The sequence below is a fragment of the Amaranthus tricolor genome, chromosome 8, assembly GCF_026212465.1.
Source record: "Amaranthus tricolor cultivar Red isolate AtriRed21 chromosome 8, ASM2621246v1, whole genome shotgun sequence".
In the NCBI taxonomy this organism is placed as follows: Eukaryota; Viridiplantae; Streptophyta; class Magnoliopsida; order Caryophyllales; family Amaranthaceae; genus Amaranthus; species Amaranthus tricolor.
In genome coordinates, this window is record NC_080054.1 from 29,194,375 (window position 1) to 29,221,320 (window position 26,946).

At 30.1% G+C, this 26,946-nt stretch overlaps 1 protein-coding gene across 2 annotated transcripts; it reads right to left on the reverse strand.

Annotated features, from left to right (window-relative positions):
* Nucleotides 1-19,073: 19,073 nt before the first annotated feature.
* LOC130820868 (uncharacterized) lies at nucleotides 19,074-26,527 on the reverse strand. Of its 2 annotated transcripts, XM_057686411.1 has the most exons (14): nucleotides 26,412-26,527; nucleotides 24,240-24,399; nucleotides 23,832-24,089; nucleotides 23,169-23,343; nucleotides 22,474-22,535; nucleotides 22,232-22,395; nucleotides 22,034-22,131; nucleotides 21,446-21,504; nucleotides 21,216-21,350; nucleotides 20,897-21,132; nucleotides 20,639-20,795; nucleotides 20,116-20,191; nucleotides 19,981-20,031; nucleotides 19,074-19,623 (listed from the first exon to the last, which is right to left on the reverse strand). In XM_057686411.1, exons 1-14 carry the CDS (start codon nucleotides 26,465-26,467, stop codon nucleotides 19,397-19,399), a joined length of 1,914 nt encoding a protein of 637 aa, XP_057542394.1. In that variant the 5' UTR covers nucleotides 26,468-26,527; the 3' UTR covers nucleotides 19,074-19,396. The 2 variants fall into 2 exon arrangements, with proteins under 2 accessions (XP_057542394.1, XP_057542395.1); XM_057686412.1 differs by lacking the exon at nucleotides 26,412-26,527 and having other exon boundaries at nucleotides 23,832-24,060; nucleotides 24,240-24,378.
* Nucleotides 26,528-26,946: the final 419 nt, after the last annotated feature.

The following is a 26,946-nucleotide window of genomic DNA, read 5'->3' on the forward strand; positions in this document are numbered from 1 at the left end:
AGATAAGGAGAATAAAAAAGCGGTTTCACCGTAAGACGATTTTAATTAGATTAATCCAAACTACTTAAAAAACATAAATGTTTTCTATGCAAGTGGAAATTCAGTTTTCATTTTTGTTTTTTTATGTAATTGTATGGACCCGTCTCACGATGAGACGGTCTCATACAAGTGTTGATGTAGAAAAATAGGGTCAAATTGACATACAAAAAAGGTTTTAAGAATGTCATAAACAATAAATAAGTTTATTTTCAGCATTTTTTATTTGAAAATAAATAAAATGAATTTATTTTTAACAAATCGATTAAAGATTCGTTTATTATTTCAATGGATCGATAAAAAATAGTTTATTATTGACAATTTCATTTTTCAAATTCTAATTTTTTAAAACCATACAATAAATAAAATAAAAATAATTGACAGTATGTACTTTTTTTTTTTACCTCGCCTAAGATGAACCATATGCATTTTGCTTCTCTCTAATGATTGACTCGCTTTTTCTATAATATTTTTTTCAATGTGAAGACTTTTATCTCTTTAAATTTGCTCCTTAAATAAATGGCTTAGAGATTAAAAAATTGAGTTAAGTCAGAATAAGAGAGAACAAAATAAAATGTAAAGATGCATTAATCATTAAAGGGGTAAAGTAATAAAAAAAAATAATAAAATATTTAATAAAATAGATTAAAATAAAAAAAATGAGGCAAGTCAATAATTACATATTACTTGTCTAAATTAAATTAAGGTCGTTGGGTTATAAGGAGGTGTCCTACGTTTTTCTAGGTACATCTTCAATTAGAAAGTAGGTAAAACCCTAATTATGAAATCAAATCGTCTCAAATTGATGTTTATGTAATAACGAAGCACTTTAATTGTAAATGGTTTAATTAAAGTTAGGCATTGTAAATCAATTTAGCTAGCCACTCATAATTTAGAAGATTGTAGGTAAACATTGTTAATTCAATATCTTGAATAATATTGATGGAAATATATTTAATGTTGATTTGTTTTTAGAATAATGCATTAAGTATATTAGTATTGATAAATGTTTACTTTATCATGGAACTTTTGGAAGAAAAAAATTAATGTAAAAATGAAATTCGTACTTGAGATTAATTTATTTAGTATCATATAGACAAATTTAGGTGGTATCGGGTTCAGTTAAATCCCCCTTAATTTTTGAAATTTTTATTTTGAGAATAATAGCTATTGTCCTTTATTTTATTTAATAATTAATATTTGCACCCAAAAAGCAATCACATAAAACGAGAAGTGCATAGATACATATCTACTTTAACCAGAAAATTTTAAAAATGTGAAAATGACATGCATGTATATCTGAAGTTGATGCATTTACTATATACATAGGCAGAGCTAAGGATGTAACGATTAGCTAAACCCACAATAATTAAAAAAAAAAATTATGATAATCGTAATAGCTGATGTCCAATTTTTAATAACTATAATTGTCAAACTCTCGTATAAAAGGAAGAAATGTAGCTGTACTTGTCCTCCATCATGAGTACATAGTATAGATTTTGCTTTATAATATAATATTTTCTATCTTTATATCTTTTCTACAATAGATATTTGTTTACTTATTTAATTATTATTTTATTCACAAATAATTTTAAAATACATATCAATTAATAATTATTGAAAAGTAACTCAAAAAATACATTGATTTGAAGAAATATTGTGGGGACAATGAGATTGATAAAAAAGTTCAATTTTTTTGGGTTACATATTGATATAGTAAAAGATAGAATTATAGAACCTACATTATACAATTAACTTTTTAGCTTATAAATTTGGATTGAATCTTTTAGTGGATAACACGTAATTTGTTTCCGTAACCGGCGATGATATATCATCATTTAATCACTTTCTTTTATCATGCAAGTACAATCTTCTAGAAATATTTTAATATGATGGTCATAAAATTTTAAAATTATTTATATATAAGTATTAAATATTTCTAATACTTTTTCAACAATCATATTGGTATATTAATTGTTCAACCTATGTAAATAATTTTACTCCTTAATTACTTTGGTGAGTTGCTTTATTTTTATGTAACCGAAAAGTTTTCATATAAAAAAAAACACCCATGGTTGATTTTTCCATAAAAACTTTGAACTAAAATATTTTTCCATAAAAATGATATTGTTTTAACTGCTTTAAACTAAATCAGCAAGTTGCATTTAAACTAACCTAAACTGATTTGAAAATAAGGTGTATATATTGTCTCGTGTTAATTGAAATAATTTAATATATATATATATGTGATTTTTAATGGCTTTGATTTTTAGTTGGTTTTTTAGTCGGCTTGTTGACTAATAAATGACTTTTCAGATTTCAAAAAAAGAATATTAGACTTATAAGCCAAAATGAAAAAAATTACTTAAATATATTTTTTTATTGATTTTTGATTTTTTTGGCTTAGTTTTTCTCTAAATAGCCAAAAGCCAATAATTTTTCAAACCAAGTATCTTCATTAACAGCTAAAACTAGTTTAACAACTAATTTTTTGATGCTACTAAGTACTAACTAGTTAAACAAATTAACAATCCGCAACTATCAGCCAATCACTAAAGATCCCTATTTATGTGATCAATACGGTACCTAAGGATTCTCATTTGTTATATAATTATAAGAGAAGATATTCAATTTCAAGTTTTCAATTTTAAATTTCCTATTTTTGCTTATTCTAAAATTAATTTAACTAGAGTAATTAGCATTTATAATAAATTAGTAATTACTATATAAAAATATAAGTTTTAAATAACTGTTCACAATGTACAGATCACTTTAGAGGATCCATAATATGTCACACAAAGGATGACCCAAATGTCATATGTAAGAAATTAATGAGGTTACTCACTATCGTGAAAAATTAGCCCAATTATATATAAGTTCATATACTCATATTATGAATTGGATGTGGTGCACAAATAAGAGTAACAAATAAAATGCAACACATGTCATGTGATATATTTTTTTTCAATTTCTATCTACTGATACGCGGGCTCATTCCACCTTTTAGAATTTATCACATTTGGTTAAAAATACTTTTAAAAAAAATAATTCAAGAACAAAAATAAAAAAACAGAGTAGGATAAAGATTGACTAGACAAATATAATGACCCTTCAAACCCGGAGGTGGTGATTGAGTGAAGTGGGTGGGTGAATGTGGGCCGGGTAGAGTGACCCAATTGGAACCAGAAAATTACTTTACATTTACATATAAACACTGAGGATGACAGAGACACTAAATTGAGAATTGAGATCCACTCAAAGCTTTCAATTTTGTAAGCTGTATGGATCCGGGTCGTGTGGGTCCTAATTTTTGCCGCCCATCGGGGTAACCACCCGACAATACTTGGCCCCATTGCTTTTTTTTTTTTTTTTTCCTTTATTCTTTTCTTTATCCTCTTGTGTTAGGACCTTGATTCTTTGACACTAGCCAAGAGCTGCCATCCAAGTTGGCACTTAGCATTTCTAAATGGTTATTTTCCATTTCAAAAATTAGTTTAGGGGTCCGCTTTACTGTGAGACATTCTTTATATATGTTTTAAATAGTCAAATTAATACAAATTATGAGAATATTAATGAGCTTATTATTTTAAAATCATCTTTTTAAATGACAATTTCTCATAAAAATAACTGTTTGTAATTTTTATTACACAATTACAATACTCCTCTGTTATATGAAAAGTATAACGATACATAAAGTTGATTTAATAATTTTGTTGTCTAAATGTGTGAGTTATATTGTATATGCATGGATAAGTATGCAGAATGAAATGAATTATACTCCCTTCTATTCAGTCTAATTGTTCCATTTAGTTTTTTATACTTGTCGAGGTAATATTTTAATCTTTAATATCTCAAATTATTCTTAATTAAATTTTATAAAAAGTTGGTATTAATAATCCTTATATTGAGACGAATTAAATAAGATTCCCACATGACTATGTTTTAACTTATAGATTAAGAATAAATACAAATTAAGAGTGATAAGTGAATAATGTCTAAAAATAAATAGGACAATTAGGTTGAATAGAAGGGACTATAACATATATATGCATGGACAAGTATGCAGAATTAAATGTGAAACCTAGCTGAACTGAGTACTTAATAACACAATCACCAAAAGAAAATAGAATATACCTCACAATTATCAAATTTCTTAAATGGATTAATTTGCAAAAATAAATCTTTTTGTCCCGGAAAAAAGTTGATTCTAACAATAATTGTGAATACAAAAATTTTAGCCTAGTATTGATTGCAAAAAGTTTGTTCATATCTTTATTTTTTTTATTGAATAAAAATTGATCACTTTTGATACATAAATGATGAACATATGAGTTGATTAGGTTAAGAAAGATTGTGCAGAATCCAATATATATATATATATATATATATGGTTATAATTGGTGAATTAACTGGATTCTTCATTTATTACCCCTTTGTAGACCTTCAACTGATGCACACAACATGCTTCTTAATAGAATAATTTAATTAACAAAATTTATTTATGTTTAATAATATGTAATATTCTTTATGTTTTTATGAGTTTGTTTATATTTTATTTTATTTAATTCTTTTATATTATAATATTTATATCATAGGTATTGTATTTACCACTTTCTTAATTATTATTCACATATATTATGATTTTCTCTTCTTTAAATTATATCCATAAAATTAGTTATCCCATTTTTTTAGTAATTGTGTAATAGTAGTACTATCTTAGCCTTCAAGACTTCACCATTGAGGCGTGGTTAAGGTAAATCGAGGTCGCAATCATTTAGTCCACTTTCATTATGCATTATACTCTATAAGTAGGTGATCTCCCGTGCTCGAGACCTTTAGAAATTATTATGCAGAAATAATATAATTGTTACAAACAGGTTAAATAAAAGTTATAAGAAAGAGAACTATGAATAATAATCTTTAAAAAATCACAACAAAGAAAAATGAATATTAAATAACAATATTTACACATCATTAGAACATAATTGTTGATTACTCGTGCTAATCATGAGCTATTTAATAATCACTATATGTTAAATATATGTATATAATAATACTTAAACCGTGTTAAACATGATATACAAAAATTTATATTTATCAAAATTAAATAGATTATAAATACTCCAACGTATGTAATGAAGTGAATGCACAAGAAAAATGCAAGGATACATGTTTATTTTGCTTTGTAAATTAAACAACTCATACAAAATGAAAATAAAGAGTACTTGTAGATAAGGAAAATATATTCTTGAACAACCCAAAATATAAAGTTTCTCTCTCCTTTTAACGTTCGAACATGAAATCAATTTCTCACCAATTACCAACTTATCTTTTATTAAAATCTCTCCTTGAGATAACCTTAAACTCCGATACCATATTTAGTTTTTAACACTTCTAATTATTTAAATTCAGCTATACTTAAAACATACTCCCTTTATTTACACAATTTAATTTTTAACATTATTCATAACACTCTTAATTTGAATCATTCCAAATATATAAATTAAATCACAGTTAATTGAGATGGAGATGGTGATAGTGTTAGACGTGTTCTTCTTCTACAATAGTTGCAATCATCAAAACACTTCAATTAGCTCCATACTTCATAATAATTTTGTAGAGATCTTAATTGAAATTTAAGAACCCTAAATTGAAATTGGGAGTTTCTAGTATAAACACACACTACCTAAATCATTAGGGTTTATGAGCTAAGGATGAAAAGATAAACTAAATTTTCAGAGCATTAAAAGGGACGAGACTTAGAATTTTGTTTTGGGATAATAAGTATGGAAATGGTGAGTAAGAGTGGATTTTATGCAGGAACTCATTAGGTGAGTCATAGAATTTTTGTTGAGTCATTAGTATAGATGGCAGTTTAGGAGAGTTTAGATTTCCTACTCATATTTATCAAGTATGAGGTGTATTATACACTCATATTTTTCGTCGTATAATTTATTTTGTCCTCAAAAATAATAAAACTGAAATTTGTAGTAAAATTTTACTTTTAAAATGACAGACTCATTTTACTTATTAAAATAATAATTTTTTAACGAAGACGTTTTTATAACTGTTTCAAACATAATTTATTAATATCAACTTTTTATAATTTTTAATTATTCACAATACAATGCATAGGACATCGATTAATATATTTGAAAATGTGCACAAACCAAGTGAGACAAAGACAGTGAAGTCATCATATCATATTATACAATATACTAAAGAAAGACCCCTTAATTTTAAATGACGCTTTTTCATTGACTGAGTACTTGGTATAAAATATAATTAACTTAAATTGTTGATATATTTTAATGAATTTTCACATAGTAATATTAATAAATGTAAAGAAGAATTTCAAATGTAACAAAATTATCAAATTGTAATTTGATCTCATTTGCCTTTTTCTTTTTTAGGAGGACTTTTCTTTTGAATGCAACATTTATTTTCTCTCAATTGTAATATTTTTAAACTTTTGTTTTTAAATGATTATAAATATTAATAGATTTTAGCAGTTTGGAATTTAAGATTTTCGCATTATTTATTGTAAACATAATTATTAGTGTGATTTATATACGGAGGCTACTGCGGCTGTTATAGTTATAAATCCAATTCTATTACGTTATAACCGCAATTATATATTTTGTTATAATCCCAACTATATTATATTATAACTCCAAATATATTATGGTTATAATCCCAAATATATTATGTTATAATTACAAATATATTATGTTATAATTACAAATATATTATGTTATAACTCCCAATATATTATGTTATAACTACAATTGCTTTTATTATTTCCCCCAAACAGTAGACATTGTTGTCTTCATCAACATCAGTATTTACACCATTGATGAAGCTTAATTTAAAAAAAATCAGAAAATTTTAAATCCAACTAATATATAACACAATCAACCCAAAAAAAATGAAAGTGAAAGCTTTAAAAACGAAAATGATGAAGTATAAATACATAATTTTGATGGTTTTGCAAATGTTGAAGAAGATAAATAGAGAATAAACAACAATAGAGTTTGAGAGAGGAAGATGAAGATTGAAAACCCTAAATGGAGTTTGAGAGAAGAAGATGAGTAATTTTGTCACGAAAGAAAAAAGGAAAACTGAAAATAGAAGTTAAAAAGCATTGTTTAGAAAGCTTAATATTTTTTTAAAAAATTTAAAAATTAGGATGGCCCAAACTTGAGACGTCTTTTTGTAAGACGGTTTCAAGTAAGAATTTATGTATTACTAATATAATAGTTAGTTGGTTATATTTTTACAAACTGTTTTCTTTGACGGTAATTAAAATTAATTAATAAGCTTTTGGTGAAATTATAATTTTGAATTAAAAATTGGATATTTTGATTTGTAATTATGAGACTTCTTAAATTATATAATTTTTTTTGTTAGGAGTGTTGTTGACATAGTTGTACTTTTGTGTAGAATAATATTTTTATTAGTACCTCTTTGCCAAGAGTTAGTAATAAGGTTAACTTTTGTTGACTAGGTTAAGTTTAGAGTTGACTTTATTTCCAAACTCAGACATTACTCATAACATTTGTTTTGACATTTGTATGAAAAAAAAAAATGAAATTTATTGGTTGAAAAATAATATTTTAAAAATAAATGTTTGTGATAAAGTATTTTTTGGTTAAGTATTTTGATCTTGATTTTTGAGTGTAAGACCTATTTTGGCATCTCAAATATTTTGATGGTAATTTTATTATTAAAGTTTAATTTTATATCTTTTGTGAGAGTAAGGAGTCATAAGAGTGTAAGGCCTTATTTGGCATCTCTAAATGGTTAGAACATGCCATTGATGATACATATATATACCTGGGTTAATTGTTGTCATCCCGGTACCCAATGGTGTAAGGCAAAGGAGACATCTACTACTAGGGGAGAATTGACCATTCTTAGACAGGTCTATTTTTAATAGATTAGGGTTCGTCCGACAAACCTTAGAAGATGTTAGCTAGTGTAAGGCCATCTTGTGGGCACTAACACCGGCGTTCTTTCCTTCTCCACTTGTTGATTATATTTTGAAAATTTTGAAACCATATGTATTCAATTCACTAAGTTCTTTAAATTAATTTAAAGTATTTATATTGAATGAAAACCTTAATTGGTTTAAATTTATTTTTCAAACATTAACCGATTTAAAGTTAGATTTATACATTCATGTGACTAATGGATAAATGTTTAATTTAATTTATTTTTTTGTGATCAAAGATAATATTGTATGTGTTTTATGATTAGGAAGGACAGCTAGTTACGCCCCACTGATTGTGGATTTATATCTTGATACATATGGTATATGATAGCCTGATTACTACCGTGCGGGCTGGAAGTGTGAGAATGAACTCTAGGACTTTTTCTGCCTCGTGATTTCTTGCTTTGGGACTTTGAGACTTTTGTTTTTTTTCATTTAAGAAGTTATGCCCTACACTACAATGATGTATTAAGGTTTAGCTCTTTCAAGTTTTTATTTACTTTCAGGTTTATAAGGTTTATATCGTTGTTCTTATTTATTTAAGATTAAGTGACAACTCTCTTAAAGATTATTTCCGCCAATCTTTTTTTTTTTTTTAGAAAGACGGATTGTTAGACCGTGAATATGATGCATGAATATGATATGTTAGAACTTAGAATCTAATGCAAAGAATTGTATGGTTGTCATCTTTTTATGGGCTGATAAGATAATATGAGGATGAGGAATTTTATGTTTAACTAGGTAGTATCATTACTACTAGAGAATATTATGATTAAAAGTCAACACAAATTTATGGGAGATGGGGGTTGTATGTAGGAATATGATCAACCTATCAATTCCAATTCAATCTTCTTCCCCTTTAATTAACATCATTTTTTATTTTAACTCATCATTATATATTTATCTTTATTTTTATTTTTGACTATAATCCTAATACTTTTACCTTTTATATTCTCAATTATTTTTAAATGTCTTATATTTAATGTCCGTGTTAATACCAAATGGGGCAAAATGATTTAGAAGGATTGATATCCAATAATGTCATAATTACATTATTCTCTGTCTTTAATCTTTTGTTTGTTTGCTAAATATATATTATATATATATATATACATATATACAAAGGAATATTCAAATTTTAGAAAGGAATTAAAGGGAATTTTGCTAAGAAGATACCAATGGCTTTTATTCTTCCTTTTCCATGAAAGAATAATGGGAATCATTATTTGGGTTATCATATTACTATACATGGACTTTGTAAAGTTAAATAAATTATTGCATAATTGATATTTTTGTACAAAATTATCATGCCAATACTTCATGTACTCATTAAAAATTTACAATATACATTTGCTTATTTATATATGAGCTTTTTAGATTTTCTATATTTCTCGTTAGAAATCAATTTTCTTTCATTGATTTTTTTTTCTTTTTATTTCCTGAAACTCATGATACCAAATAATCATACAATTTAATAAAAATATTTAAAAATGACAAATAAATATCATATTCTTGAAAGCACCGAAAATTAAATTTATTTCATTGGATGAATTTTAATGGGAGTACATGACAACTTAATGTGACATATATTTTGATTGGAAATATTGTTCTTATAAAAGATTGTTGTAATTGATTGATTAATTGTCGATTACTAATTTAATTTAATGATTACTCAAATTATAATTCAGTTATAGTAAGTAAAGTAAATATTATATAATTAGAATATCAAATATTTTAACACTCCTAAGAAGTATATTAAATATATTCTTAGCTAATTGTATTAATAGTAACACAGTATTCCGGCCACTTGATACTCAATAGATTTTTTCAATTAATTTATGAATACATAGAGAAAAAGTATAATAGGATGTTATAAATAATTTCATACTAAAAAAATAGTAAATAATAATATAATAGTAAATAATAATATAATAGTAAATAAGTAATATCACTTGGCATCTATAATTACACATAAGAGGTTTGTGCATAGTCATAATAATTAATTTTAAAAGTTGCAAATTCTAATAAAACACCTTCACCTCTCATCTTTTAATTTTTTAAATTATTATTTTAAATTGTAAATCAATAGCCACTCTTTCAACCATATGTGTGTAAATAAAAAAATTAGTGAGCAATGGAGCATATGAAATATTCATTGTAGAATTAAGTACTTTCATAGGGCCTAGATTTTCAAATTTTTACTTCCATCATTGAAAATTATATAACCACATAATTATTGAAAATTACTATTTAAAAAAATCAAGACAACAAAAATATAAGTGAAAAATATATTTCAAAGTAATTAGTATGGAAATTTAATGTCGAAAATCATAAGTGCCTTATATTTTAAGGCAACAATAATAATGTCTTTTCAATCTCAAAAAGGCAAGAAAATAGTTCCAAGTATTGATGTGAAAAGTTGATCACCAAATTAACTACATTATATTTCCTCTATAATGCACATTTTTAAGCGATATATGTATATAATTAAAAATCATAAAATTTGACTTATTTTAACTATTATTAAATAGTGAAATAAAATCTCACATAACTATATCGTTATTTGTTATAGATAATTCATTAAAAACGCCAAAATTTATAATAATGTAAATATCAAAGTTTTATAAGTGAAAAAGGTGAAAGTACTTCTTACATATCAAGTGATTATACATACAATTTTTATGAGACGGTTTAATCGTGAAACACACTTTATATATGAGTTGAATAATTCAACTAATATAAATTATTAGATTATATGAATTATTTATTTTAAAGTCATCTCACCGAGAGATGATATTTCACAACAGTAGTTCATCACATCATCATATGTTATATTTATAACTAGTTTATAACAAATCCAATATAGTAAAAATAATATGAAATATTACTTTAAAGCAATAATTTTTGTAATTTACATAGCAAATTGTGGCTGAAACTGTGTTGTACTGATAATTAATGATGAAGACTTATTATTTCTTCATTAGTTTTATCTTTTTTGGACCACATTAAATTAAATGTGTATATTTTGTGAGTGATCCAACTCATCAGCATGAGTTTTCTTTCTCAAAGGGCAGGGTGGGAAAAGGAACTAAAGCCAACACAAATATTTTTTTTTGAAAGAAATGTTATTTTCAGTTTCACCTTGAGCCAGATTTGTCCAAAAAAAAGCAGAAATGCTAAACAAATTTCTATGATCTTTCTTTGTATAGAAAAAAAGCTAATAGGGTCCAACATGCTGAAATTAGTTTGGGAAAGGGTTGGTCTTAATATATTTGACTTTCCTTTAATCATTAAAATCTCAATCTCACTCTAAAACACGCCGCACAGTGGATCTTTTAGGGTGTACGAGATGATCAACCGCACATGGACCTCTGTTTCTCCCATATATGAAAAACTTTATATATATATATATATATATATATATATATATATATATATATATATATATATATATATATATATATATATATTGTTGGAATGAGTTATCTCACATCGATAAATTGAAAATAGTGTGCACGCTTTATAAGCTATTAGAGACCTTCTTCCCATAGACATATGGTTTTGGGATGGTATATATCTCCTTGGCTTATGAAGTGTGTGCACTTGTGTCCCCCCGTTAATATGCTGGCATTAACAATAAGTCCAGCCTAATTTAACATATATATATATATATATATATATATAAAGTTAATTAATAAAATAAATATATTTACAATAAATAAGGAGCAAAATAAATATATAAAATCGTATGTCTCACTGCAAAACGATTTTTCCTAATAATAGCTAATATAAATATTAATGCTTGTTGATAAGGATCATTATGTATTCGAATCTATAAGCCGTAATAAATCTAGAATTATAATAAACAAAAGGTCTTTATATTTTAATTATGATGATTAGACGAAAATAGAAAAAATTAAAAAAAAATAAAAAAGGTTTATGACATTTTTTGATATTCAATATTTCTTCTATTTTGTAAAATAAATGTAGTATGTTTTAATATTGATTTTAAACTCATGCATGAATGAATTAAAACTGAGTAAATTAAGTAGTGAAAATAAGAAAAATAAAATTACTATAGTAGCTTAAATTAAATTAAAAGTAAATTTTAATGAAATGTTAATGATTTTTTTTGTTGTAAAAGATGGAAATAATAGATGCATTATTATACTATAGAGTACTAGATCTTGTCTTTGTTGAAGTAAGTACTAATTTTTTTAAAAAAATCTAATTTAATTCTCACTTAATTATTTTTTTTTCTTCCTTTAACCTAACCTATATTCCCAAAACAATTTGATTAAAAATAAAAGCATTAAATCACTTTATAGTGAACAAAATGTTGCTATTATTCACTACAAACAACCATTTGACAGACTTTGTACAAAACAACCACTATTGTAATTGTGCCAAATAAATATAAGACTCCATGTCTCCATCCTTAATCCATTCTTAATAAATTAACGCAGTTATTATTTTAGTATGTCTCTTTAACTTTGCAATGTTTTATTTTAGACAGCGTGTTTATTATTTTCTTTAACTCTTATTCATATATATTCTTTTATTTTCTCTCCCTTTTAATTTAGGCCCCAAGATATGTTATATACTCTAACACGCCCCCTCACACGAGACCCCATTGGGCTAGAAATGTGGATGCGCATAGGCGCTGAATATTCCACTTTAAATGAGGGGTGATTGAGATTCGAACCCGTGACCTCTCACGTTGGCTTCTGATACCATGTCAAGGAACCAACTCAACCAAAAGCTTAAGCTGATGGTTGAGGCCCCAAGATATGTTATATACTCTAACACAATCGATTATAAATTTATGAGTTGCTAAGTAATTAGAGATCTGCTACCAAAAACCAGTACAAAAACTGACAAAAACCATATTAATAATATTGAATCAAAGCAGCTGGTTTTGTTTTTGTTCCATGACAAAAAGAAAAGGATGACAATATTGTCAGTTCAGGTTGCATAATCAATACTTACATACAAGTATTAATCTTCAATTTTATGCCTTTTGCATAACCTTTTATGTTATGCAGAAGGACAAGCATAGGGTTTACCAACTAAGATGGACCCGACCCAAATGACTTATCAAGCGTTACTCTTATTTCGGAGAAATTTAGACTCTAGCAACAAATTCAAAATACTAGTATAGAATGAGTTGAATATTCATCTAATTGTGTGTGTTAAAACAATTCAACTCAATATTCATAAGTTTTGAATCAAATAACCCGTGTCATTACCGAGGTAGGCCTGAACATACATTTCTCGTGCTTGATTCGAACCTGCCAAATTATGACCTAGATATCTAATTAATTAAAAAAAAATTTAATATTGAATCTTGTGTTATAAAGATGCTTAAATTATGTTCGGCTGATCTTATTCTAATATCTTAAATTCGCAATTAATCTTATTTGAAATAAAGGTAAGGTTAAATGGTGATGGCTTTATATTGGTTTATGCCCATTGGAAAATGGGTCATTATGTGTTGAAAACATTAGACATACGCTTCTGATCAAGTGGGTTTTGCTGTCTAATTTGATACTATTTGAGATTGCAAGATCCAGGTAGTGGTACCCGATACTTTGAGAATAGACTACACATTGGGTACAAATATTAGTGTGTAACATGATTTACGATTAATTCTTCTTAATTATATTGTCGGAAAAGGGGGAGAAAATATATTAAGAGGGTCTTAATTACTTTAATTAGGGTTTGGACTATATATTTATGTATTTATAGTCATATTTTTTGTCATTGTTCATTAATAGTGGTCAAATCATAACTTATGATAAGAGTGAACCAAAAGACTGAATATAGTTGTTTGAAAAGCTAAAATTTATAAAATTCTTTCTTAAAACTATTTGCTCTAACCCAAATCAATATGGCAACTTTTTTTTAAATGATGCAGTGCTGATCTGATATTTTGTAGGCTCTAGGTAAAATAATAGATATAATCATCTCTATAGAAGATCGATTCTAATCTTTATTAAGTACTTGAGAAAATAATAGGGACAAATTTCTTTATATTTAAATAAATTATTTTTCAAGATTCATCATCTTCTTCCTCTCTCAAACATGACTTCTACCTAAAATGTCTACTATAAAGCCACAGATTACACAAAAATTAGGCCTCATATAAATTTAGAGCCCTTGGCGTCGGCTCTCCTTGACCACTTCCAGAAACGACCCTGAAATGATGCAAAGTCAAATGTACAATCAAGAATACCAAGAAAAGACATCATTCTAAATGGTGATATTTCCCTATCTTTGTACGTGGCTAGTAATATCTCCATACATAAATTAGCAACGATAAAATTAGCTGGTGGGTGGATATCGAGGGAAAAAACCTCATGTTCACCACCTACTTACTATTTTTTGGACCATTATAGTTAGTTAGGTTTTTCATACTTATATTCACTTATTGCATATCAAATTCATATTTATATTTACCTCAATTAAAACAAATGTAATACAAAGTGCAAAAGTGCAATCAAGAATACGAAGAAAATGCATTATTCTAAATGAAAAGGGTAATACACTCCCTATCCTTGTATATGGCTAGTAATAATAATTATCCTCACAAATAGTGACATCAAAATAAGTAGGTGGGTGGTGGATGTAGAGTGGATAATCCTTATTCATCACCTGCACACTAATAAGGATAAAATATCTCATTAATTTTATTCTCCAAAATTATAGTCATTCACCTTTGACCACCTTGATTATCTCCCTTCAATCAAGGATAATAATATCTTTTTGATTCCTTATAATTAGCAATGTATATTTAGTTACCTAGTTTATCACTTTCTGTATCTGTATATAATATATTTAGTTACCTAGTTTATCACTTTCTGTATCTGTATATAATATATTTAGTTACCTAGTTTATCACTTTCTGTATCTGTATATAATGTACATTATGTTTTCAATAATAATAATTAATCAATTCTTCCCTATCTCACATGATATCAATATCATGGCTGCTAACTTTGCCTACCAAATTACCAATCCTAATGATTCCTCCTACCCTTTTACATTTATCAATATTAACAATGTTGTTAAACTCACTCCTCAAAATTAACTCTCATGGAAACTTCAAATTCAAGCTATTCTTATTGGTCATGACCTTTTAAAATTTGTAGATGGAAGCCTTATCCACCTCCTGTCACCACCATCACTGACATGTTGAACGCTCCAATCCAACCTATGTTACTTAGTTACGCCAAGATCAACTGCTTTTTGGAGCACTCGTAGGTACTCTTTCTACTAATCTTCTCCCTCTTATCTCTCGTACAAAATCCACTAAGGAATTATGGGACACTCTAGCCAAAACTTATGCTACACCTACCCGTGGTCATATTAAACAACTAAAATCTGAAATGAGCAAAATAACAAAAGGTAATCGCACCATCACCGATTACCTTCAGTCCCTCAAAGTTATTGCCGATCAACTCGCCTCTCTTGGGAAACCCATTGAACATGAGGGTTTTATTGAAAAAATTCTTAATAGCCTTGATTCAAATTACAAGTCCCTTAAAGACTCTATTAATGGTAGAGACACAACCATATCCTTTGAAGAACTACATGAAAAACTTATCAATTATGAACTTACCATTCAACAAGAAACTGAAGTTGCTTCAACATTACCTATCACTGCCTTCGCAACACAAAGTCATTATCGTGGCCCTCGTCAACCCTCTAAATCTTGATAGTGGTGCCTCACACCACGTTACTAATGACCTCGCTAATCTCTCCATTCATGCTCCATACGATGGCACGGAGAAGCTAATTATTGGTAATGGTAAGAGTCTTCCTATATCTCATATTGGCTCTCTCACTATTTGTCTTTCTAATTATACAATTCATCTAAAAAATGTTCTCTATATTCCTACTATTTCTCGCAATATCCTCTTTGTATCATGTCTATGTCATGATAATAACATCTCTATTAACTTCTTCTCTAATCTCTATTAACTGAACTTGGTGTCTATGAACTCCATCTCAACTCTCCTAAAGCTTTCACAACCCCTTTTGGTAGCAATATTGATTGGCACCACCGCTTAGGCCATCCATCCATAAAAATAATGCATCTTATCAGTTCTTTTTTACCTTTTAATGTACCATCAACAATAGATTGTGATAGTTATGCTTGTAATAAAAGTCATCGTCTTCCTTTTTCTATGTCTTGTATAACTTCTAATGCTCCACTACAATATATTTTTACAGATTTATGGACTTCCCCTCTTTACTCTCATGATAACTATAAATACTATATTATCTTTGCTGATCATTTTTCTAAGTATATATGATTTTATCCCTTAAAACAAAAATCTGACATTGCTTAAATATTTACTCGTTAAGGCTCTCGTGGAGAAATTTTTTCAACGTCTAATAATTCATCTTTATAGTGATAATGGAGGATAGTATGAAGCTTTTCGTAATTTTCTCACCTTTCATGGCGTTTTTCATTTAACTACGCCTCCTCACACCCCTCAACATAATGGCTATTCTGAACATCGACATCGTCACATTGTCGAAACTAGTTTATCCCTTCTCACTCATGCTTCACTACCTCTCAATTTTTGGACTCATGCTTTTGCTACTGCTATCTATTTAGTTAATAGACTACCCTCACCAACACTAAATAACTCCTCACTATTTACAACTCTTTTTAAAACTGAACCAAACTACTCTAAGCTGCGTTCTTTTGGTTGTCTGTGCTATCCATGGTTATGAGGAAACTTTTAGTCCAGTAGTCAAACCGACTATCATTTGTCTCGTTCTTTCTCTTGCTCTCAAAAATGGTTGGTCACTTAGACAATTGGATATCAATAATGTCATTTACCTTATTGTCTATGTAGATGACATTATAATCACAAGCAATACCAAATTTTTCCTCTCCGATTTCATCAATATTATTTCTACCAGATTTTCCCTTTAAGGACCTTGGTGACTTATCTTATTTTTTAGGTGTTGAAGTGGTACTTCATCCAAAGGGGTTGTTTTTAAGTCAACGAAAATACATCACGGACCTCCTTTGCCGAGAAAAAATGGACAATGCTAAACCCACTGTCGCACCTAAGCAAACCTACCCCCTCTCACAAAACTTGGTATTACATTGCCTTCCTCTACAAAGTATTGTTCCTTAGTGGGCGGTCTTCAATATCTTAGCTTTACCCGACCTGACATTGCCTTCTCCGTAAATAAGCTCGCACAATATATGCAGTCACCTACACAACAGCATTGGGAAGCTCTTAAACGACTTCTCAGATATCTTGCTGGTACAATTCATCTTGGCTTACTTTTACATCAGCAGTCTCTCTCGTACAACTTTTATGCCTTCAGTAATGTGAATTGGGCTTGCGATACTGATGATTGCATTTCCACAACAGCCTACATTGTTTATTTTGGCAATAATTCCATCTCATGGTGCTCACGTAAGCAAAAGACTAGAGCCAATCATCCACGGAAGCTGAAAATTGGTCTTGTCAAATACATGATCATTTTGCGGGGGCATAATAAGGATAAAATATCCCATTGATTTTATTCTCCAAGATTATAGTTATTCACCTTTGACCATCTTGATTATCTCCCTTCAATCAAGGATAATAATATCTTTTTGATTCCTTTAATTAGCAATGCATATTTAGTTACCTAGTTTATCACTTTCTGTATCTATATATAATGTACATTATGTTTTCAATAATAATCAATCAATTCTTCCCTATTTCACACACACTACTCGTGACTGATTAGACTTTTAACACTTATTTTCACCTATTACATGTCAAATTGATACTCCATTCATATTGGTCTCAATTAGGACAACATAGCACAAAACATATAAAATTTAATTTGTTTGTCATCCCTCACTCCTTATTCATTATATGAAAAAATTAACAAATTTTTTGAAGGCTTAGTGTAATTTCAAAAATTATGATATTTTTTTCAAATAATTTTATATTTTAAATATTTAATATATATTACATAATTTAATATTGAGACCTTTAAATATATTAAACATGCTCAGAGCCATCTTGTGAGAGACTGAGTATCAATAATACGAAGAGTATGAAACAGTGGAGTATGGGCATAGTAGTTGCAGACTTGCAGTCATTCGTACGAGAAGACATAAACCTAAATTAATTGGATTTGTTTGCACCAAAAAGCCAAAGGACAACTCAGGTGGCCAAGTCAGTTGGTATGGTAACATTTTACACTACACAAAAAAAAGGAGTGGTTGTGTGCACACGTGTGTCGCAACCATGTGGGTACTCACCTTACTCAAAGTCACGTGAACATGCCATGTGATTAGGATTTACCGGACCACATGGGCTGGCTATTTGTAATCTTACAGCCCTACTCCACTTAATGGGCCTACTCTTCATTATTATTTGTTGAATTTATTCTTGTTCTGATTTTTTTTAAAATTTGAAATAGATAAGATTAATTATTAAAAAAAAAGTACAAAATAAGAGCTAAATGAACTTATTTTCAAAATTCTCAAACCTAAGATATGGTTCTGCTCGCACTTATTAACTGCGAATAAGTGGTTTGATTTTATAATTAATCTTATTTATTTCAAATTTTAATTTTTTTGGTTTCTTTCAGTGTTTGCGTTTTTGTAATGGGCTTGAAGGTGGGCAGTCAGGCCCATTTCAATATGAATCATGATTGATCTAAGATGCTCAAAAGTGATTGTTCAAAATAACAACCAACAAGTCTTGTATTCATTTTTAAACAGTTTGGCTTACCCAATTAAAGTCGTCTCACGATGAGACGGCCTCAATCAAGAATTAGTGAATAACAAATTAATGAGACGGTTCTACAGTGATAACATTTTTATTAAATTAGCCCAATTACACATAATGTCTTAAAGTAATCACTTATAATCTTAAAGTCATTACTTATAATTTTAGAATGATCACTTAGAAAAATGAGTTAATTATATAAATTCGTTTCATAGTGAGACAATTTCATACAAAACTTGCAGATTCAAATCTAATTAATCAAAACAAAGTATGACACGACCCCAAACCAAAATAACTTGTAACTGCAATTTTTTAAGAAAAATACAAGAATGATTAGTTGATTACATACTAATCAAAATTAGTATTGTACTCTTTCCATCTCCATAGAATTTGCTACATTTTTTCTCATAATAATTATACCATTTCTTAATATTTATGTGAAACTCAAAACCCTTTGATAGAAAACTTTATTTATGAACAATTGTCTTTTGACATTCATATAAGTTCCATACAACACCCATGATTTTGAACATTGTCTTGACATTCTTTTTTCTCAACTCTCCGTAGCTAAAACCTCTATATCAAACCTGACCATCCATGGCTATAATCATGCACCGTTCCTCGTCAAGACGAGTAACGTGGCTCCATGTGCTTCTACATCCATGGAAATTGATCGACCTCGACTTATATGACAGACTTGATGGCTCCAAACCTCTCTGCATTTGGATAAAGCTCCGATTTTTACACCAGGGAGTACCTTTGCTAGATTCGACAAACGTGTTGTTATCGTTGTCTTTCCCTGATTTAGGTTGAAGAAGGCAAGATACACTTCGTCTGGATAACGAAAGATGATTACAAGACGATATGATAATTTGAAAAGTTCAGATTGTAAATCCTAACAGATTACCAGAAATATACTAGTTCCTAAAGACAATATCACGAGAGAAAATTATTGAAATTTTAAGCCCCGATTGTGTGGAATTTTTGACGGAAAACAGCCCGTTTTGTATGAGACCATCTCACGGTGAGACGACCTCAAAACAAGAAATCCATAAACTATAGGTTTCTATTATTGGGCTATTTAACCCAAGTATAAAATATGTCTCACGGTAAGACCGTCTCAAACAAGAATTTGTGGATGGAAAATTGGAATTATAAATAGCATTCGTGAATAGAAACTTGAAGCCATACCTCTTCTCCCAGTCGCAACCCAAGAGCGAATCCCTCCCGGGATTGCATTATCTACGGAACAGGAAAAAATATGTAATTAGGAGGGAAATTCTAATATAAGATGATCATAACATGCTTCAAACTTCAAAGTATTACCTTCAACTGTCTTTATTGTGGCACATAAACCCGAATAGCTGCTTAAAAGCGTGCCGTTGATATTTAGTTCCCACATCTGAAAACTTCCAGCATTAGCCATGATGGTAAACTAAATCTATAACAATAACGGAGCCTTAATTCCAAAAGATTGGGAAAATGCTACATTGACCAATATATAAGTTTCAGATTTTTGGTTCATGATCATGAGATGTGATTAAGTTTTACTGAGCTGGTTGTCACTAACCTACAGCTCACCCTCCAACTTTATCCGGGCTTGGGACCGTCAATAAGCGACAATCACTCACAGGAAATGAAGATATAGATAAAGCCCAACAATTTCGATAAAACGTTCAGATAAGCACCCCAAGTTTGGAAATTTTTCAAGGCCTAACAAATTTAATTAAGGAGAATTCAAGAGAAGAAAATGAAGCAAGGCTCAGTTTGTTTCACCTTAATTCATTTATTTCAGACATCTAAAGACACTTTACAGTCTTCGATCGAGCTGATCAAAACAAAAATTTACCTGGTTAGTGTCCATTTTGCACGGCGATATGGAACCCCTTTTCGAATCTTTAGAAGTAAGCCTTTTCTTTGGAGAGGCTTCTACGCACAGTGATGTCCATCTACTTGCTAGAAGATAACTTTTGCCGTGATATTGTGTTGTGTATACCTCTTCATCTCTAGAGTATCATTTTAACTTGGATCAGTAAAGCAAAAACCAAAAGGCTACATTAACGAAAATTGAAGGTCGTATGATCGAGTCAAGAAACAAGAAATTTACGATTTTATCCATGCTTTTCGCTTGTAAAGGCAGAAGGGTGCTCCACGGGTTTCAAAGCTATTTTTCCAACAAATTTTGTCGAGATCCTGGTCAACAGCCTGAACTGACCATCCTTTTGCTTTGGTTTCTTTGCAGCTCAAGAAATTGAAAGATTTTAAGCGAGAACTTCCTACTTTTTTCGTATGTCCTGAATGTAGTGAGAAATGACTTTTTGGAGACCCTGAGACGAACGGAAACTGTAGAGAGGATCAAGACAAAACGTTAGCCCATCATGCTGTATTTGACATAATATCACTCGATAAAGCTCACTCTAACATGCCTCCTGATTATTGGAGCTAAAAGCGTTGATCTCCAGAACCGTAGGATTTGTGATGAGATTATAGGTGATGTCATCAAGCTGTCGCATATCTCCTCCGAACATAAGCGGGGACTTTGCCATAGCCCACAAAGTTATCTGTAAAAGTCAGTTTTACGCTGATGTTTAGATATTCAGAGTGAAAGGAAACATTGCGAAAAACCAATACTTGTTTGCATAAAGCTTTACTCCACCTGAGTTTTCTGCTCATTGAAATTTAGGTTGCATTTCCTGTGTGGACCTTCGTTAGAACCTAATTTTGTTTACATATTCCACTCATTAGTACTCCGATAAGAATTGATCATTCTATACGTGATGAGAATCGAACCCTATCACAAGTGTGGAAAGAAAAGCCTTCAGCTGCTCGGTCAATCCATGATTATCAGATCTGTCATTTATTAATAACTAGCTAATAATTTGAAGTCAAGAATACTCCATAATCCACACCAAGCTGGTTCATGTTCTAAAATTTTTGGACTTATTGTCAATGTCAGCATATTATCGGAAAAACACGAGGTGCACATAATTCATAAACTAAAGAGATACCGTCCAAAACCATATGACAATGAAAGGAAGGGCTCCAATGACTTAAAAAGTTTGCACGCCATCTTTAATCCATCGATTTGGGACAAACTATCCCAACATACCCGACCCCTTATGAAGTGATTAAAGCTTTGACATTGTTGTTACTGTTGCAGGATAGGGTAACTCGAAAAAAACTACTTTATAATTTGATTTTTTTAATGAAAACCCAATTAATTATAATAAGCGACATTACATACCAGGATCAGTTAACCATCCCAATGGCAGCATATCTAAATCAGGCCATGACTTCCCCAATAGACCATTAGAACCTATCATCTTTGCAGCTGCAAAATCCCTTCAACAGAAGATAAAAACATCGCAATGGTTAGTATAGCGAAATAACTGATGTAGGAAGCTCAGAAGCAGTTATCAGTGAGCAGCTACATGTTTTTTACCTTGATACATCAAAGTGTGCTGACACGTCTTGCCATGTATCCCAATCATCCCCGGTTATTCTGTACATATTGACTAGTCCGCTAATTTCCTTGGCCATAGCAGGTGTCACACTTGTACCAGGAGACAAAGAATAAATAATTGGACGTGAAAGTTTCCTCAGAACCTACAAGATGTTGATCAATTTCTAGCGAAAGGTCTAACAGAGAAAGGGACGGTTTTATGAAACGGTGGAGTTTCATACCTCTGATACAAAGCTAATTTCTTCTATGTCCAAATCGTCCCCAAAGACACAATCATGCTTCACTATAACCGAGACAGAAACAAAAGTCAAGACATTTTAATCAGTTATATATCCGTAAGATTGACAACAACGAACACAGCCTGTACTCTATCAGAAGAAGGTAGAACTGGGTCACGCCAGAGTTAAATGAAGACAAAATGGTCTAAAATACATTTGGGATATTCCAAGTCCGAAACACGAATCGGGATGAGCCATTTTGAAGAGCTCTAACAACATTACACTGCACCTAAGTGGCTCCTCCTGCCTAAGCGAGGTTAAGGCATCACCCGATTTATGCATCCTTGCCCTTATAATAGCAAAGAGGTTGTTTTGCGATTCCTTTTGATAACAAACACCAAATTTTCGCCAAATAAGACGCACACATGATTCCGTAAGCCTTTTTAGTCTTTAATCCATTAAAAAAAACAAAAGGGATGTAATGACAAAGGAGATGAATGGGAAGGAAATGATTACTCTTACGGCCCGTTTCGTTATTGGTTCTAAACAATGGCAATGGTTTTAGTTGCTCATGAGCAGAATTGCCATGTCAAGTAGAATCAACATTCAAGACAACCCTAAATAAAACCTGATCCGATCGTTGGTATTATTTTGTGGAATATAACATGATGCAATATTGTATGAAAAGTTAACATTACCAAAATCAACTCCCCATTCAGCATATTGTTCGTAAAGAGATCGCAAAAATGCTTTTCCTGCTCCTGACTTTGTATTCACACCCATAAAACCATGTGGCATCCACGCACATTTTCTGTCCTGCATCCCTATATCACTTGCTGTCCACTTTCTTCCACCATCGAAATAAGCAGTTCCCTTGAAGAAGACAAGATAACATTCACAAAATAAAAATATCAGTTCTCAAAGCTGCAATTATTCCTTTTCGGGTCTATTATTAGCCAAATGAAACTGCAAGCAGAGTAACTACTAATTTTCACAAACTGTTAAGTAACCTAATAACTTAGATGATATCAATTATAGTGCAAAAATAAGGCCGCATATCCGCATAGCGACGGTATCGTAAAGCGTTTTTTGACGCGAAATCATCTGAATCAACCGCAAAATCCATTTGACCAGACCGAAATTGTATTTTTGCACTACGACATCAATACAGCAGCTCAAAGTCAAAGTCTGCAACCCAGTATCCCGCACAAGGCAGGGTCCCGAAGGGGGAGAACGGTAGCGGACAAATCATACCCGTGCCCCCTCCAAGGAGTGGGCAAGGAGAAATGCGCGCATTCGGAATATCCCTCAAATACAGCAGCTCAGAAGACACAAATAAGTCTCAGTTTTGCAAGAAACACCTTGCTTGTGTCCAAGATAGGTGTATTAGCATTTACAGCTTGCGCACTTATTCCTCTCATAACATGGATTCCAAATTTTAAACCCATGTCATGCACTTTTTTGGCCACTTCAGAGAATCCTTTCCCGCCTTTGGAAGAAGGCCATCTATCGGGATCCGGAACCATTCTTCCCCATTCATCAATCACATCAAATCCTGAAGCATCTGTATACGCCCCAGGCACCTTTTTCCTATACCAGAGGTAATCAACCACAACATACTGTAAGGAAATTACAGGAGATGTTAGTTTTCATTGAATTTGCTATCATGTAGCTCGAGTACAAGAAAATAGAAAACAGGAGGACGACAAATGAAAGAATAGTATAAATGAATAGAATAGCTCTTATAAGTAGCTATATATAGAAAGGACCTCATATCCATGAGCACGTAAGCGTTGGGAAACAAGTTCCGCATTCTTCAAAAACTCTTCTTCAGAGATTGTCCAACAAAAAGAATCATAAGAATTCCAACCCCTTGGTGGTGTCACAGCATGTGTGAGTTGTGCAATGCATAAGCCTTTCCGTGTTAAACTGTCGAGACAATGATTATTGTTAGATCACCACAATCCTAAAAGTTTCTTATATCCTCAAAAAATGTATCCCAATATCGCCCTATCACCTATAGGGTGCGCAGGTGCACAAATAAAACCGTTGATTTACTTAGACGACAAATAATTCTCATATTAGGAAGGCCTAAAGAATAGACCAAACGTCAATGACTTGAGTGAAGGTGATGTAAACTGAGATAAAACAACAAAGGCTATAAACAAGATATAATGTGGGAAACCCCATAAATGGAAAATCCAACAAATTACTATATTAATGGCATAATTTGAGAACTAAATCACGATTTACCACAGCAGGTAATGGCAAGTAACAGTATCGTGTATACCACAACAGAATCATCACACAACCAAGTGTTAGATATCTCTATGACTCTACCACAAGTACTACAAAAAATTCAGCAACGACATCTCAAGCAACCGCTCAATGTTAAGTATATCTCCACAACTTGAGAAATATGATCTCAAGCATTTATAGTACACCAATGTTCCCTTTTCTCTATTTTGCACACCTTTACATGACCAGCCATGCACATAGCTTAACACAAGTCTAAGTACATATGTCTACACCTTTTGTCTCTTTTTCCCAAATATTATAAGCTCGTAAACAAGGGTACTTTAAATTTAGCTAGCGAAACTTGACATATAGCAGACAATACGCAAAATATTCCTCCATGGTACAAGTCGCAATTGACTATACGAACCGCACCCCAACCTCTAGAGACATATGAAGAGTAAAACCACTTTTGTTTCAGATTTGACAACATACACAACATGAAGAACCATTGTATTGGACTTGTTAATATGTAACCCTAAGACTCTTTGACATTCCACATTATTATTCACAATGCTGAAACATAAATGTACAAATACCCCATTCTTTCATCCATTAAACTTGGCCTGTATTGCATTTCAAAACACTAAATTAACGTTTCTAATCTCTTGTTTGCATCAAGATGTAAAACATCATGGCCCTATCTTAGCTACTACCAAATCAAATTTCATTTCTTAAGTTTCCGAAACACCAAATTAACGTTTCTCGATTCTTGTTCTATTTCTCGCATCAAAATGAATTTCGTTTTGTGTAACTATGCTTCCATAGTTCCATCAAATGGAAGTCTTTTTATTACCAAAGTACCTATGATCATTGTGTAGGAAATTATGTACTTCTAACCTTCTTAAATTCACCTATGACAAGAATCTAATTGAACTAATGTTGTATTTTCATTCAAATTTGGAGGCAGCACCAAATTAAATAACCCCACCTTGAATATAAGAAAGGGAAATTCCATCATTTCATGTGGTGACACTTAAATTTTTAAGCTTTTCCACAAATATTTTTTTAAATCCGCGTAGTGACCTGGACCTTCCAACTTTTCCGTATCATAGACATAATATTTAATTTTTGGTTATATTAAGTACTTATTTTAACTAGATTTGGATTTCGAAATGTGGTTAATTAGGGTGATCACGACGTTTGTTTAAAAAAAACTTCTATTTTGTCTACCATGTGAAAAAATTGAAAGGTTAAGATCACCACCTAGAATTTCCCTATAAGAAAATAGCACAATTCAGCTTTATTACAGTTTCTTGGCCATTCAATCCTTTAAATCATCAGTTATGAAGCTAAATTAGAAACCCAAAAAAATTAAATTTAATCACACAATATAAATACATAATACCCTCCAAATCCAATATTGGAATATTACCATAAATATAGAACAATACAACACTTCAAGAAACTATAATAACAAATTTGAGAAATGACAAACAACTCAAAACAAAACTATATAGGAATACTCATATTAGAAGCATCTAGTAATAAGCTAAAATTGTACACTTTATTTAAATAAAAAAAGTTTAAGAACCCTATTCAGAAACAATGATTAACAACTTCATGCAACAAAATAAACCCAGAAAAAAGCTAAATTTATTGAACACATTAATAAAAAGTAAAATGGAGAAAATTAATTTGAGTACCTGTTAAAATGGAGTAATGAGATGAGGAAGAAAATAAAAGAAAGAAAGATCTTCATTGAGACTGAAGAAGCTTAGTAAAGTGTGAAGTACACATTTTATCTGCCATCTGTTTGAGTATAAAATAAATGTTTTAACGGCGTTACATTAACAATTGGTTTATTTGATTAGTTGGTTGGTCGGTCCATTAACAATTGGTTTATTTGATTAGTATGATTAAAAATTGTAGAAAATAAGAAAACATGTGTAGTTAAGAATTATAGTAAGTAATTGAAATATTACTTTAAACAAAAATATTGTAAAATTAAAAGAAATATATTAAAATGAAAAGTATAATAATATTATATTAATTGTCTATTAAAGATATTTGATAAAATTAATTACTAATTGGTATCTGTTTTTTTTTTAAAAAAAGGGTTAGTTTGAGGGTCTTGTCTTGTCTAGTGGTATGGTAAGGGTCATAAAAGTGTTTTTAAAGTGAGATCCGAATTTATTTTTTATTAAGTCCCTCTCCAGACCTACCTTATAACTACAAAAG

Bases quoted from the DNA above. Each gene is read 5' to 3' on its own strand.
- LOC130820868 (XM_057686411.1), bottom strand. From the start codon at position 26,467: ATGAAGATCTTTCTTTCTTTTATTTTCTTCCTCATCTCATTACTCCAT. The intron at 20,192-20,638 runs GTAAATTTTTGT...GGAAGTTTTCAG, and splicing joins GCAAAATGGACACTAACCAG to ATGTGGGAACTAAATATCAA. The intron at 20,032-20,115 runs GTAATACTTTGA...CCTGTTCCGTAG, and splicing joins CACAATAAAGACAGTTGAAG to ATAATGCAATCCCGGGAGGG.